Source organism: Plecotus auritus, assembly GCF_963455305.1.
Source record: "Plecotus auritus genome assembly, chromosome: 9".
Taxonomy (NCBI): domain Eukaryota; kingdom Metazoa; phylum Chordata; class Mammalia; order Chiroptera; family Vespertilionidae; genus Plecotus; species Plecotus auritus.
This window is the reverse complement of record NC_137783.1, coordinates 120,968,235-120,984,413: the sequence shown is the minus strand read 5'-3', so window position 1 is coordinate 120,984,413 and position 16,179 is coordinate 120,968,235. Positions and strand designations below refer to the sequence as shown.

The 16,179-nt window shown below is 45.8% G+C and overlaps 1 protein-coding gene across 1 annotated transcript in view; it reads right to left on the bottom strand.

Moving 5' to 3' along the window:
- The window catches only part of SPON1 (spondin 1), a 266,856-nt gene extending 262,383 nt beyond the window's left edge, over positions 1 to 4,473 (bottom strand). Inside the window, exon 1 of the mRNA XM_080687617.1 lies at positions 3,752 to 4,473. Coding sequence (XP_080543743.1) covers positions 3,752 to 3,989 — 238 coding nt within the window. The 5' untranslated portion in view covers positions 3,990 to 4,473. The remainder of the gene's footprint in view (positions 1 to 3,751) is intronic.
- Between the last annotated feature and the right edge of the window lie 11,706 nt (positions 4,474 to 16,179).

Below are 16,179 nucleotides of genomic sequence, written 5' to 3'. Positions count from 1 at the left end.
ACCACCGCAAAGTACTACAAGAAATAAGATGTGAGATGAGTAGGAAGCACTTAACACAATGCCTGGTGCAATACTCACTGCCAAGTATTTTTCTATTTCTAAAATAATCATCTCATAACATATATTTATTTTATCACCTACTGTGTGACAATTTTCTTTTGACAATGATTATTTCTAATTCTCACAGCAACACAGGGGATGGGGTGTGGGAACTCACTTTCATTTTACAGTTGGAGAAATTGTGGGTCAGAGAGGTAAAGTGGCCTGCCTGAGGTCACCAAGACTGAGCAGGAGTTGAAACAGACTCAGCCAATAGCAAAGCCTGTGCTCTTTCTACCAGGCTGAGGTAGTGTGTGCCCCAGAGTAGGACAAAGAAAGACAAGGCAAAACAGCTTTGGAGGTCTCCAAACCTCCCAGTTTAGAATAAATCCCCCAATTATGTTTAAAGTTGGAGAAGCTTTTCAAATTTCAACTGGACATTCTTTTCCCACCAAGTTCCTTGAAATTTCCCTTTAAAGAGCATCAAGGAAAAGCCACTCTCATTAGCCAGGGTCTGGCTTTATTTTCCTAATAAACAGACCTAATAAATCAGACAAAGGAGGCTCTTTTATTTTCAATCAATTCTTGAACATTGCAGCTGATTTTCTTCTCCTTGGCTTGAAATTGTGATCTGGGAATGGCTGGTCCTGCAAATTGTCCTCCCAGAAGCAATGCCCCCTTGAGGATCCTCCACTTGTTATTTTTAATCACTGTAATCTCCTTTTCAAAAGAGGCCCTGGTCAGAAACAGAGCAGGCCTTTCAGGGGCTTTCTAAAGCACAATTATTGCAGAGGGACCCGGATGGGGAGGAGGGAGGGAGAGAAGTGGTGGGAGAGAGAGGGAAGTCAATATAGTACTAACAACTTGGAAAAGCTGAATAATAATCTCAATTGGATTCTGACAATTGAGAAGAAACCCCGTGTTTCAATACATTTACAATAAACAGTGGCCATTTCATTCTAGTGTGGAAAGCCTGAAGGATATACTGGGGAGGGGAGCATGGAGAGCAGAAGCTATTTGGGGGTGAACTGGAATACTGGGGACAAAGATTTGAGGCAGGAAAACAAGCCAAGGATTGATTCCAAGGATTGTGAGGGGCCCTAATTCAGGAAAAGGTTTTTTAAAAAAGCAAATAGAACACCAGGGGAATGTTAATTTCCACAGCCCTGAGTCAATACTCCACGAAGAATGCATTAGACTTACTTTTCACACAATTATTCTAAGAAAGTAAAAGCCAACATTAAAATGTCAAACTAGGTCAGCACCCCTTTCTTCCTAACGGTGGTGAGTGGCGGAATCGGGTTTGCTAATCACAGAAGGCCTCAGTGTGGTTTCTGCAAGGTCTTTCTTTCAAGATCTCTTAGCCACCAGAAAGGAGAAGGATGGTCGCCCATCTCATAGCCTGAGTGGGGGCTTCACAGTCCAAAAGGCTAACTAACATTTCAGGCTGGAATAACTGTAGGGTGAAAGTCTAGTGCTCCCCTCTCCCCCAGCCCCAGTTCCCACCTCCAGGCCATGACACCTGGGCAATCAGGGAACCCCGTGGTCCATGGGAATACCTGAGGCACCTCTTCCAGTTCTGGGGCCCTGGCTACTGCCAGTGCTCAGCCAAACTGGGAGGATTCTTGTGGGAAGAGATGCCACATAGGGCACTTGGCCTAGGCCCCATACTGGTCTAAACCACCGAACAAATCCTCCTGGGCTTAAATTAGGAACAAATTTAAGCAAGGCTTCTACCATGGAGAAATCAATCATTCATTTATTCAATTAATTCTTGAAGACCAGAAAACTGCTATTCACGGTAGACTGGACAGGTGGAGTACTGAGAAAACCTACTTTAAACACACACACACACACACACACACACACACACACACACACTAAAAACAAAACAAAACTGAGTTATTAAACTAATAAAGGCTGTCTAACTCAAACTAGCATGTATGGAAGACCTCAGGCACACTCATCTTTGTAAACTCACTCCGGACAAGCACTCAAAGGGGTTGGATAAACAGCTATTTTCACAGCTGGAGAACGGACCCAGAAAAATTAAGGACTTGCACAAGGTCGTACAGCTACTAAATCCAAGTCCATCTGACTCCAGAGCCACATCTTTCCCTGCCACGGGGATCTGGGGCCATTTCCCAAGAGCACACAGATTCTCCATTTGGGGGAGGGCTAAAGAGACCAATGGGGTTATTCCCGCTTCCCTCTGGTCCACCGAGGGCATTGGCTGTTTCCCAGCTGTAGGCCTAGCTCCTTCAGCCGTGAGCCAACCCAGCCCGGTCCCTCCAGCGCTGGGTCGCTGAGTCGCATGTCCTCCACCCAACCTCCTTCTCCTCTCAGTGAAGTCCAGAGGATCCCGCCAACCCGCGCGCCCAGGGTCCTGCCGGCTGCTTGTCAAGCGCTGAGCGCCTCTACTTGCCAAGGGCGCACGGCAGCCGGCTCTGGGTAGCTCCCGGTGGAGAAAGTCGGGGATCCCCTGAGAAACGAGAGAAGCGTTCGGAAAAGGGTGGCCCCTGGTTCCGGTCGCCTGTGTGGTCCGGGCGCCCGCTGACACCGCCCCAAACTTTCTCCAGTGTTGCTCCCACCGCCTCCTCCCTCAAAGCTCCAGGAACCTGGACGGCGGGTGTGGAAGGGCGGGCGGCGGCTGTGAACCCATTTGCCCCACTGGATGCCCCCAACAACCCACTTCCCCCTGCTTGGTGCCAGAGTTGACTTAAGACAGGGTGGGAGTGGAGAGACATGCTCCCTGTCACTCCCCGCCTGCCGGAGGGGGGGAGGGGGCAGGTGAAACCAGGTAGGCTTCCTTCCCGGCCTCTGGTCAGGTATGTGCCGTGGAGTTGCGCTCAGCTGCTAGGACATCCCCTCCCTGCGCTCCTGAATGCCTGTCTGCTCTAGGCTGGGGAGCTTGGGCGCCACATCACTGGGGCACGGATCCTCTGGAGCCACGGTCTCCCGACTTCCAGGGAGCAGACCTCGGGAATTTGGGCGTCCCTTTCCATCTTCACCGGGTTCTCCTTTCCTTTTCGAGGCTACACTGAAGGCCCGTTCCACTGGGGGGTGGGGGGGGTGTCTGTCCTAGAAATCCAGGGTCATCTCCCTTGCCTGGAAAATAATTGGGAGTTCTTTCCTGGGATCCTCCCGAAAAGCTTCAGGCTCTTCCCTCCTTCCCATGCCCAGTTAAAGGGGAAGCTTGAAGTCCCTTTTCTTGAAGGGATCTGTCGGGGGAAGCTGGAGTGAGGGTTCTGCTGGGTTGTCAGTCAGAAAGAAGCGGATGTCTTCTCCAGGAATGGAAGCGGGGAAAGCCGGAATTCACCACCTTGCTTGGGATGCAACTGGGAGAAACCAGGTCCCCTCCACTCCAGAGACGGATCTGGAGAGAGGCGGGTCTCCACTGTTCTCCCGGACCCAGCCGCTTCCCTCCCAGCCAGACTGGTGTGACGCGTTGCTTTGCTATAGCCCACACCCGGGAACCGCGCATCGGAAATGGGGGTTACCTCCCCTGGCAGAGGGCCCCACGACGGTCAGGAACTGGCTTGGGAATTGGCTCACAGCTAAAAAGGGCTGAGGATAGCCAGGACAGAAGGGTCCTTGCCGGGCTGCGCAGACACCGTGCGCCCGGGGACTGTGCGCCCTCCTCCGGTACCGCGCGATCGCCGCCCTCCGGGGGCCGGGTCCCTCGCCCCCAACGCCACGCCGGGCCACTTACCGCGGTAGCTGGTTCCCGGCTTATAGAAGTCGGGGTCGCCCTCCACTCGGAGGCTGAACTCGGTGTAGCCCTCGCGGCGCGTGCCTTGAGCGCGCAGGATGCGGCTGCAGTAGCCCTCCGACTTGGGCACTTTGTCCAGGGTCTCGTCGGAGAAGGCCAGCACTACGGCCAGGGGCAGCGCCAGGGCCAGCAGCGCTGGACTCCGGCTCAGCCTCAGGGGCGCCGGGGATAGCTTCATCCTCGCGGGCCCCCAACTTTGTGCTACTGCCGCAGGCCCTCACCACGCAACTCCTGCCCGAAGGGGTCCCCGCGGAGACCTGGCAGAGCCTGGGCGGGAACGGGAGCTCGGAGCCCGGAGACCGTGCCTGCCTTGGCTTGGCAGCTGCGCTGCGTGGAACTGAGCTGAGCCGAGCTGAGCTGAGCGAGCGGAGCAGCGCGAGGAAGGAGGGCGGCGGCAAAGGAGGAGGGAGGGCTGATTTTGCCCAGATCCCCGAGTGCAGCGCTGTTTTGTTTCGGAGCTGGCGATTAGCTGCGCTTCTGTGTTTATTTTGAGATGCTGATTCCCAGGGTCTGGCGAGGAAATCATAGGATACCGGGACACTGCGGGCTCTGTCCCACCACCAAGGAGGCTGCGTCCCCAACCCCCGCTACACTCTGGACCCTTTGGAGGAGGGTATTTGAAGGAGGGAAAGACACTAACTTTTGTTGCACACCTACTCTGTGCCTAGCTATATGCTGGGAGGTTTACTTATGCTATCTGCTCACCTTCTCCACCCTGACTGCACACAATAAACATGACATTACTTTCACTCATAGTATAGATGAGAAAACTGTGGCTTCAGCCAAACAGTTAAGGCAGGATCAGATGCCATGACTATCTGACTACTGCTCTTCTCATAGCGGCTATTGGAACAAGTCAGACTGGAGGATAAGAAATGGACAAAATAACTCAACCATTGGGCCCAGTAGGCACAGTGCCTTGGAAAGGAGTTTCGAAAGGCTCAAAGAAAAGTCTGTGTTTCCTTGGCTTAGATTTTAATTCAGGTTCTCAGACCCCAGAGAGATGATTGGAGAGGAGCTGAGCCTCGGGGCTCCCTGGGCAGAGCCTCAGGCATCAACCCAAGGCCAGGCAGCAGAAGGCCCAGATGCAGAAATTTCTCCCAGGGTTTGCCTAAGGACAGGCCTGAATCAAATCTTAGTCCTGCCACTCACCTACTGTGAGACTTGGGAGAATAATTTAACCTCTCCAAGCTTCCTTTCAATGCTCTGGAGAAGGTATTTGTGAGTGCCTGTGGGCCAATACACTCTTCCTCTAGGGGGTGCTAGGATCAAATGAATTGAGCCATATAAAACTTGAGCTGGTCTTTTGTGTCCTCCACCCCTCCATCCCTTCAGTGGGTGGGTTTGGGCTGACCTGGAGAACCACAGCAATGAAGACCAAACCTACCTCGGAGATGCCTAGGCCTCTGCCTCCCCTCAGTGTGCACATTCCTAACTAGGTGCTCTCGGAAACTTCAATTACCCAGCTCCCCCTTCCCCTGGGCAGTCAACACACCTTAAGAGTCTCCATTTAAAAAGCAATCTCACGATGTGAATGTGCTTAATGCCACTGAGTAAAGTGGTTACAATGTAAGTTTTATGTGTATTTTGTCACAATTAAAAATTTTTTTAATTAAAATATGTTTATAAAAAATAAAAATAAAAAAAAATAAAAAGCAATCTCACCCTAGCTGGTTTGGTTCAGTGGATAGAGCGTTGGACTTCTGGGTTCAATTCTGGTCAAGAGCACATAACTCGGTTGCAGGTTGCAGGCTCCTCCCTGGCTTGGGCCCTGGTCTGGGTGGGTGCAGGAGGCAACCAATCAATGTGTTTCTCTCTGTCTTTCCCTCTTTCTTCCATTCTCTCTAAAAATCAATGGAAAAATATCCTCAGGTGAGGATTAAAAATAAATAAGTAAATAAATAGCAATCACCTTTGCTTTCCAGGTCAGGTTTTTCTCTTTAACATCACTAACAAACAGCCCGGATGAGCCATCTGCATTGGAGGTCCCCATTGCTCTTCATCTGCCCACTTACTCCTCCGTTCTTTTGCTGGGACTCTCGCTGCCACTATTAACTGGACACCTTTTTTCAGAGGTCACCCAAGAGTGCCCCTTGCTGAAGCCAATTACTGGATGCTCTTTTCTCAGCCCCGATTCTCCTTGACACTCAACAGCACCTGATCCAGCTGACCAGCCTTCCTTTGTAAAAGTGACACACAAATTCACATCTGCGTCCTGAGTGAATTATCTCCAGTGTCACTATATTGGCTTGGAGCTCATGCTAGACTCCATGGTGCATAATTCTAGTCATACAGTTAGTTTGCATTGAATGTAGATTTAGGGGTCAACTCTGGGCTGAGCAGTGGGCACCAGAGAGAACAAAAAATTCATTCGTTTATTCATTCATGTTGAAGGCTCTCCATGTGCTCAGCTCTGGGACACAAGACATATATTGCCTCTGTAGATCTTACAATCCTGTGGGAAAGGCAAATACTAAATACAGTTCCACAAATCTTTTCAAATTATAATTGTGATACATGCTACAAACTAAGTGGTTCATGAGAGTATACCCAATTTTTATCTCAGAGGACCGGAAACTACAGAGATGCATATTATGTGGCTTCTGTTTCACAAAGCTCATGATAAGCAAAGAAGCCCAAATAAGTGCTCTTGAATGTCTTTTCATCTAAATCAACACATCCAAATCTAATATGGAGGTAGGTGATGTGGAGCAGGCTGGGATGAAATAGTTAATTTTTTATGGATCATTGACAGGAAAACCATGTGAGATAGGAGCACCCCTCCCCGCCGTGGCCTCCCCCCCCCCCCCGCCAGAGTTCTATTTTCCAGATTAGGAACCTATAAAATTACCTGTCTAGGTGCCACAGCTAATAAGGGGAAAAGAACCAGCATTCAAAGCAGGCCTCACCAACAATAGAATAGGGTTCTTTCCACTATACAGTGATGACCTCATCATCTGGGCAACAACAGAGGCTCTAAGCAGCCCATCATGCTTCAATGCCACTACCCAAGCTAGATTTTCCCTAGCTAGCTAGCTGTCACAGCAGACCTCTGCTCCCCTCACACATCTAATCCATCACCAAGTCATTAGCTTCACCTTCCAACTACCTCTTGAATCTGTCCACTTCTCTCCATCTCCTCTGCCACCACACCAGTCTGAGCTGTCATCATCTCTCAGCCTCCTAATTGGACCGCCCGCATCCACTTTTGCTCCCCTCCAATCTGTCTTCTGCACTGAAGCCCAAATGCTCCTTTTTACAATGAAGAGTTGGATGTCAATCCCAAGGTTTAAATCCTTTTTCAGTGGCTTTTTAGGGCTCTCAGAACAAAGACAGGATCTTTAATGTAGCCTCCAAGGCTCTGCTGGATAGCAGCTCAGGCCACGCACCCTTTCTCTCATGGGCTCCAGCCACCATGGTTTTTCTGCTTTGTGAACTTCTGCCTGTGTGGTTCTCTCTGCCTGGAATCCAATACTCTTTAGTTTCTCCCACCATCACCCTGTCCCAGCCAACTCCTATGTATCCTTTAGATCTCAGTGCAAAACTAATTCCAAAGAGAAGTCCTTCCTGATTTCCTAGAACAGATCCTGCCCCTCTTTATATGCACCCTGAAACCTGATGCCTTTCCTTTTAATGTTCTCAAGATTTACAATTACTTATTCATTTGTATGTTTGATTTGTTTTTGTATCTGTTCGGTGTCTGTCTCCATCACTAGATTCTGAGCTCTGTAAGGGCAGGGGCTGTCCCTGGAGCTCACCATTGTATCCTCCATGCACATCACAGAGCCTGTCTCCTTAAGTATTTGTTCTATAAATAAAAAGTCCTGGTCTCCCTATGACTCAACTCAGTTTCTTCAGGTGACCTCAAGACCCTCCACGATGTGGTCATAAATTGCAGACAACTCCCAGTGCCACCCAGCTGGATTCCCTTGTCCCCCACTTTCAGACTTGACTTGGCACATTTGCTTATACCTTTGCTTGTCACCTAGTATGCCCTTCCTTCTCCTGCCCATTTAAATTCTCCTCTTCTCCATGGAATGAGATCCCTCATTCTCTCCTCCAGACTTCAGTAGTATCTATGAGAAGTTTCTTATTTTGACTATTGCATTCTGATGGATTGTCATGAACTATTGTGTCTGTGTCTCATCTCCTAGCAATGAATCCAGTTTACTTTCTGTTTAATTTCCTGTTCAGATGTTTTGTTCTGTGTAAAATACACTGGACTTCAAGAAATCTCTTTCCAGTTTCACAGCCTAAGGCAGAGCTGATGCTAGTTGCTAGGATGTTGCTAGGGAAAGTCATTTAGCCAGGGTAGATAATTAATTTTATCAGTGTGTGTGGGTAAGTCATAGAAGACAAGAGCTGGGGGCTTCACTGTTCCAAAAAGAAAAATACACCTTTGATTGAAAAAGGTGAGATCAGCTTCCCCCCTAATCCCTCTCTTTAAGAGAGAAGGAGAGAAAACGGAGTTTCTAGATTCGTGTCTTTCTGCATATGGTCATTGAAATACAAGCATCAGATGTTTTCCTCAAATGCTAATTCCAAAACCCCATCCCAGACCTATTGAATCTGCACTTTGAACAAATTCAAACTGAAGTTCAGGGAACCACTATCCCAGAGCTTTTAACTCGTACTTGAGGTGCAGCCATCCTCTAACTTCCACTGCTCCGATGAGCTTAGCTCCCTCCACACCAGCTGCCTCTCCACACAGAAACACCCTCAGGTTGGAAATCTTGACTCTCAACAGCCCTCTCTCATCCCACCTCCAACTTTCCCATTTCCTCACCCCCTTACAGTGACTCTTCATCAGTGAAACCTATAACTGCATAATCACTTCTGCTCTACCCACCTATCTTGTCAATTCCTTCCTCACTCAGTCTGAACACCATGCTTAAACATTTTAACCACATCCTCACCAACACTCTTCCTTCGGTCACCTCTTCTATTTCTCTAACTAACCCCCTTCCCTAGATCAGCTAAGCAGAACAACGGAACTATTCCAGACTTCTGAGTTCTGCTGTATAAAACCTGGCAGCCCCACCAGCAGCCTTACTACAAACTCGTGAATTCTACCATACATCTTAAATTTATCCCTAATCAATTTCCTTTCCCATTCTTCATAGCGTCTTCTCTCTTACTTCTAGTCCTTATCATTTTTATCAAGGTTGCTATATCACTCTTGTTATTCTCATTCTTTGGCCTCTTATTTCACCCTAAAATAAAGTACATTAGACATGAACTTCCTCAGATCTCTGTCTCCTCTATCCTCATAGCAAACTTTAGCAAATCCCAACTTCATCTCTTGCCTCAAAGGAAGAAGAGTTTTGATTCTTCAGTTCTTCCCAAGGCTAATCCCCTCTTGTGTCCTTGTCCTCATCCCCTCCTGCTGAACACTGAACAGGCTGTGATCCTCTCTCCTTCTCATGTTTGTTTCTGTTTCATTCCTGTCCTTGTCCTCAGCCTGTAGACTCAGCTATGTCTCCCCCATCCTGGGACGGTAGCAGCCGGGGGGGTGGGGGGGGGTCTGGGGGAGGGGATGAGGCATGACACTGGACCTTTCACCAATTTTCTCTCCCTCTCTGGCTGTTCTCTTACTGTGTTTCAAATCAAACTTGCTGAAAGAGTTGCCCTTCCTTGCAATCTCCACTCCCCCATTTCCATTCATTTTTCCATGCAGTGCAGTTTGGGATCAGCTCATATCTCTTTATTGAAACTGCTCCAAGAGAGGTCACCCAAGATCTCCTGATTGCCATAGTTATGGTCTGAATTAAAATAGGCAAAAGCTGTCAGCAAGGGCCCTGTCATTACACAGCTGAATGGAAGCTCACCATTGGAAGAAGTTAAAGGGAAGTGCACAGCAGGAGGTCTGCTAAGGAGTAGACCTGGTCCCAACCTGGAGACCTCTCCATCTCTCTGCTTTGGGTTTATGGATTAGAGAGAACATTGTGTCTGAATGCAAAACAGCATGTCAGGTGCAGCTGTGGCTGCTCCCAAGAGCAAGCCCCTTGCAAGTCCAGCCATGTACAGAATCTAATGGCAGCCCACATTCCCCCTGTGGTTCTCTTGCTATTAATCTAGCAGCCCCCAACCAGCTTGTGAAGTTTTGGAACTTCATGGCTTGGACCACATGACCATGGCACACTCCTGCCACCTGGTGACAGCATACTGAATGTGCAGCAATGTTAAGGAAGGAACTTGGAAGGCACTCCTAAGGTCACCTCCTTGGGCCAATTTTAGACTGGATTGTTTGCTCTGTGGTTATATTAGGGTCATTGAGTTTTCCACTGCGTTTAGAATATTGTGTCTGCATGCACTAGCTATTCAATGAATTTTTGTGCAATTTAAACCTTTCATTCAACAAACATTTATTGATGAACTAGGATGGTGATACAAAGGGAAGACGTAATTCCTGCCTACAAGAAGCTGCAGAGGCAGATAAAACAGATGTTTGTAAAATGAAGATTCATGTACTAAATATCAATGAGATGACAGAGAAAGGAATGACTAATTCTGTCTGGGGTGAGGGTCCAGGAAAAGGAGCATTTGAAAAGGCACTCAACACCTTCTTGCTAGATAGGTAAGAACTTGCTAATTAGAAAAACGAACAGGTACTCTAGGCAAAGGATATATAGTACAAAGACAGAGAGGTATGAAAAGGCAGGCTGTGTCCTTGGGATGATCGAATAACCTTTGCAATGGCACTGTGTAAAGATGGATTGCTAGGGAGACTCTGGGGCAAGGACATATGCTAAAAGGCTTTCATAGTAATCTGGAGGAGGGTCATGGGCTTAAGGCTAGAGAGGGAGGGATGACATCGAGGGTTGTTTAGAAAGTGGGGTGAAGAGGATGCTGTGCATGGTGATGTGTAGGAGGGGAGAAAGGAGTCAGGAATGGCTCTGAGGGTTTTCACATGAACCACGGGGCAGGGAGGGGAGTGTCAGTGGTAATATAATTACCTGAGATAACGAATTTAAGAAGAGAAACTATGGTATGTATTTGGGAATGAGGAGATAGGGTGAGATTATATACATTCAATTATGGATGTGTCCTATTTAAGGGGTCTTTCAAAGGGGGATGTACCATGGACTGCGTCAAAGATAATAGGTCTCCAGCTCAGACGATAGGTGGGTGCTGGGGACAGACCTAGAATTGGTAAGATATTGGGCCCCAGCACCACTGGGATCTCAAAATCCTATGTTGCTTCCTCTCAGTCTTGTGCTCTGATTTTCAAACCAACAGACCAATCTGATAAATATACTCTTGCTTAGCAGGCTAGTGGAAAAAAGAATAATCTCTTTTTCCTGGCTCACCAGGTGACATGTAGCTATTCACAGTGTATCCTAAGGTGAACCGGAGAAGTAGGGTCTTTCAGGGTTTGTTAGCTGACAGTTCCTCTGCTTACGCATGAGACTAGAACCGGAGGGAGGCACTGAGAGAGGAAAATAGAGGAGAAAATGGACCCACATTCTCTCAGCCTGATGACATGAAGAAGAGACAAAAGAGAAGCAAGGAGACCCAGCAACTGGAGGTGAGGGAAGAAGACAGAAATGGTCAGCAAATAGTAACAAAGAAAGGGCAGAGGAAAGGATGCTTCCCTCCACCTCCTCCCATGATTAAATGTCCATGTGCTCAAAATAAGAAAGGTCTTCTTTGCCTTCCAATTATCTGTGCCTCAAGTTTTGCACCTCTTCCAACCTGAAAAATATAATTGCTGAAGTGTCAAGTTTACCGATTGCATTGTGGCTTTAAATAAGCTGTATCCAACTGTTATTTCAAATACACAGCCCAGAGAGCTAGGACCTGGGGGGGGAAAAAGTCCCCAGAACATCATCAGCCCTGGACTTGCTTTTCTTAGAAAATTGGAACCAAGTGTGTCAGTCTGGGCATTAAAAGGAAGTAACAATAAGACACATTTTATTCATTCATTAGATAGTGGTCACATTGACACTGCTGAGCTTTTTATTGAGTCGCTGAAGGACAGAAGGGCATGTCTCCTGTCTGCAAAGGGGTTGCAATAATTAAGGCTACCAGTTACATCATGCCTACTAAAGCCTGGCAGAGGTAGTCTAAACACTTCATGTTTATAAACTCATCTAATCCTCACAACAATCAAACTAAAGGTACTTTTATTACTCCCTTTTTGCAAATGAGTAAACTGAGGCATGGAGAGGTTAGGCGACTTGCTTGCCCAAAGTCACAGTTTATTTGAGAGCCCATGCAGATCTACAAGAGACATTTCCATGTCAAGGAAGAACCAAGACAAATGGTCTCAGTGTCCTTGAAGAATCCCCAGAGGGAGAAATCTCTACAGGCTGGAGGGGTCCAAAGGTTTCAGGGAAGCAGTAAGACTTGATGGAAGGGTAGAATTCTGGGGAAAGGCACCTTGAGTAGCACAGACTATAAGGGCACAAAACAGTGGCGGAGTAGTTAGGGGGCCGCTGGTCTACAGCAGAAAGCTTGTGGCAGGGAATCACAGGGAAAGCTGCTGTGACAGAAGCAAAGTTGTGATGAGACTGTGGTACTGGAATTTCTTTCGAGAAGTTTTAAATGTGAAATGAGCTTTTAGTTCCTGGTTCAATGCACCTTAATGTAGTGCACAGGAGCCAGTATTCTGAGTTCATTCCCTCATCAGGCTCCATTAACTCATTAAACTTAACATTTCACTTTTGTTCTTCTTAACAAGTCCTGGCATCTCAGATGCTGACCTTTTAAAAACATTTTCTTAGGTTGATTGTCAGTGCCCTTCCTTGTCCTTGAAGATACAGCTCACAGCACCTCCAGGAGGCTTTCACTAATGCCCAGCCAGGGTTGTCACTCCTCTGTGCATCAGGCTCCATGCACATAACACCTGTATCACACAGAATCATCATCTATGCACACATCTGGTTCACTTTCACAAGACCCCAGGTTCTTCAAAAGGTGGAAATGTTTACTTTGCACAGTGCCTGGCACATAGTAGACCCTAGTAAGTGTCTGCTGAATGGATGGATGAAGGAATAGATGAGTGACCACTATGACATTGAAAGAATCTAAAGGATTCTCTTGTCTAAACCTTTTTTTTATGAACTCTGTATACAACCAAAGCAGCTCCTTAACCCTTAGTTGACATTACACTGGCCTCTTTATTTATTGCCTTCACAACACTCACCACAACCTATAATTATTTGATGTCCCTGTTCACTCTCTTAGGATCATCAACTCCATGAGTGCAGGTGCCACATCTGTCTTGCTCACCGTTGCATCCACAGCTCCTTACACCGTGCATGGTTAGTAGTGAACGCTCTGCACACATTAGTTGAATAAAAGAATGAATATCACATCTCCAGTCAACGGTTCAGATTCTTTTTGGATCCCTCAAGTGAAGGGCAACTCGTTCTTTTAGACAACTCTAATTTTCAGGAAAATTTTATGTCTATTAAAATAAAAACTACTTTTTTAAGATCCCTACAGAACAAACCTAACTCTCTTTCTAAGAGGCAGACTTTGGTGATTTTTAAATGTCTACAGATTCTTTGAGACTCCTCCCTTCAAAAGATAGAGCTTACTAGTAATACTCCTTGCTTTGATGGTGAGCAGGACTCGGTGGCGAGCTTCTAATGGCTAGAAAAATAGAGAAGTTACGGTGTGTGGCTTCATGGATGGGGTCATGAAAGGATGAAAGGCACTGTGGCTCCTTCCTTTCTTAGATAGCTTGCTCTGGGGGATGTTAGCTGCCATGGCATGAGGACATTCATGCCACCCAAAGGAAAAAACTTTGTAAAAGGACTGCAGACCCTACTGACATTCTGCTGTCACCTCATGAGAGACCCCAAGATAGAACCACCCAGCTCAGCCACTTCTGAATTTCTGTCCTACAGAAACTATATATAAATAATAAGTGATGTTTTAAGCCAGTAAGTTTTCATTTAATTTGTTACACAGCGATAGATAACTAATGCATAGCCCTTTCAGTTCTAGCTGAGAATTACCGTGTTGCTCTATTTTCTTCTCTTTTCCAGCTTAGATATGGTTTCTGAATCCCTCATCCTTCTATTCTATCTCTCCATGGCATGTTGCACCTTGTCATCAACCCTGAAAAAAGCTGGCACCCAGAACTGAAAACAGAATTTAAGGTATGGCTGTGTTATCCCAGAAGAGAGAAGCCCTATCTGAACATGGCCACACCATGCTGTCAATTGACATTAACTTCTTTCCTAATTTTATTATGAACATTTCAAACACAGAAAAGTTGAAATAATTTTACAATTAGCACCCAAATATCCCCTACCCTGATTTCACAAAGAACATTTTACTAGCCTTTCTTTATCACAAACCTACCTACCTCTCTACCATTCCATTAGTCCTTCTTTTTTGTTTAGTGCATTTTAAAATAAGTTAGAATCATCCCCATTGACCTTTCTGCCAAAATCATCAAGTCCTTTTCTTATTTGCTCCCTCCCCCAACCTATTTTTTCCACATACCATGCTTTGGTCCCAAAATACAGGGCTTATTTACCTTTATTACCATGGAAAATCAGAATGGCATGAGAGGAATAGAAAAGGTTTTGAAGATAAAGAGAACTGGGTAGGATCTAGTTCTTTCACTTCCAGCTATGTGATACTAGGCAAGTGACTCAACCTCTTGGAATCTTGGGTTTTTAAAAATCTGTAAAATGAGGATGATAAGAAGACCTACAATGCAGAGCTATTTAGAGGGCAAGGGATTATGCATGGAAAGCATTGAGCATACCATCTGGCATGTAGTGGATGTTCAATAGATGATAGTTATTATTATTTGCTTCACCATTCCAGCCCATCTAGATAATTTTGGATTTTGAATCTGTCATTCCAGATTTACATCATTTTCAAGGTCTGCTAGATACTCATCCCAGAAACTGAAGTGGAGCTTGACTGAGACAAGGACTGAATTTCCTGTCAGTTATAAATATTGTTATTGTTCAAGTCTGACATTAATTAAAATAATACAATGTAATACTAATACTTTTTGCTTATAGAGCTGACATGAACTATTCATCAACAGTCTTTTGAGTCCTTTAACCATTGATAAATCTACCTTATTCTGCTGTCATATCGTCTACATTTCTCCATCTTATCTATAAGGACATTACAAGTGGCTTTGTTAATTGCCTTGCTGATGATAAACGCACTTACTACATCTTCCATATTTTCTTTTTCTGACAGCCTAATAACATTTTCATTAAAGAATAGTGGGTTTATCTGCTGGAAAGTTTCTTTGAAAATTCATGGAATTCCTAGTGATCAACTCTCTTTTAAAAAAAATTACACATGCTTATAAGCTGTTTCTTAGAAAATCTGTTGTTAGAGAGACTGCTAGGTGTGTAACCAGCACCCATTCTCTCCTTCTTTACTAATAAATCCCTGGTCTTATTGAGGGAGGAGAGCAATGTGCCCAGCTAAAAAACTATATTCCCCACTATATTTCAGACACTAGTGGACCATCTGACACATTCTGACCAATGAGATATATGAAGAAGTTGTTCAGTGAATCAAATAATTTCTTTTAAGTCTTTTTTTTCCTCTCCTCCTCAACACATACTCAGGTTTTATATTACTCTTCTTTCTGAGTAGGCTAGGGTAAAAAATCAGGAGTGATAGCAAATAGAACCACAAATTTTCTATATTCCTGAAAGACAATATCAGGTCATTAGAAAATGTTCACCTCTTTACTGTTGAAAATCTTCCCTGAGAAGCCTTCTGTTACTGCCTGGAATTAGGATTCAGCCTGGGTCTCCTGGCATACATGCCGGAGAGAGAAGGGGCCAGTCTCAGCTGTCCAAACAGAGGGGAATTGAATGCTTTTGTCTCATATGAGACCACTAAGCTCCATGGTGATTTTCAATTGTCACCCAGGGGTGTTACAAAGGCTCTCTCCATTCCCTTTTCTTCCCTTCAACTCTTCCTTTTGTTTTGGGAGAATAAGGGGTCTGTGGTAGGTAGGCTACAGGTTTAGGACTGGATCTTAAAGAAAGGAAGGGGACTTAACTATTATGCATGCTGGGTCCCACCCTCATAGCAAGTGCTACCGTGTACTATCAGAGTTCGGGCACATTACTAAAACACCAATTGAACTTGGTGAAAAAGCAGGAGCTTTAACACAATCTTTTGGCCTGAGTTACCTCTAATAAATCTCACTTCACAAGATCAAACGAAATATAGGTTCCTGGATGAAAATGCATATTTCTGTCAGGTCATTGGCTAATTCATTTGTATTGAGCTCTCCTGATGGGAGCTCTGTTTCCCATGCCTCAGAGATATTTTCCCCTATGTTGCTGATCTTTTGCTGTGTGTATAACAAACCATCGCATAATATGGCAGTCTGCAACAACCATTTCAATTACTCATGCTTC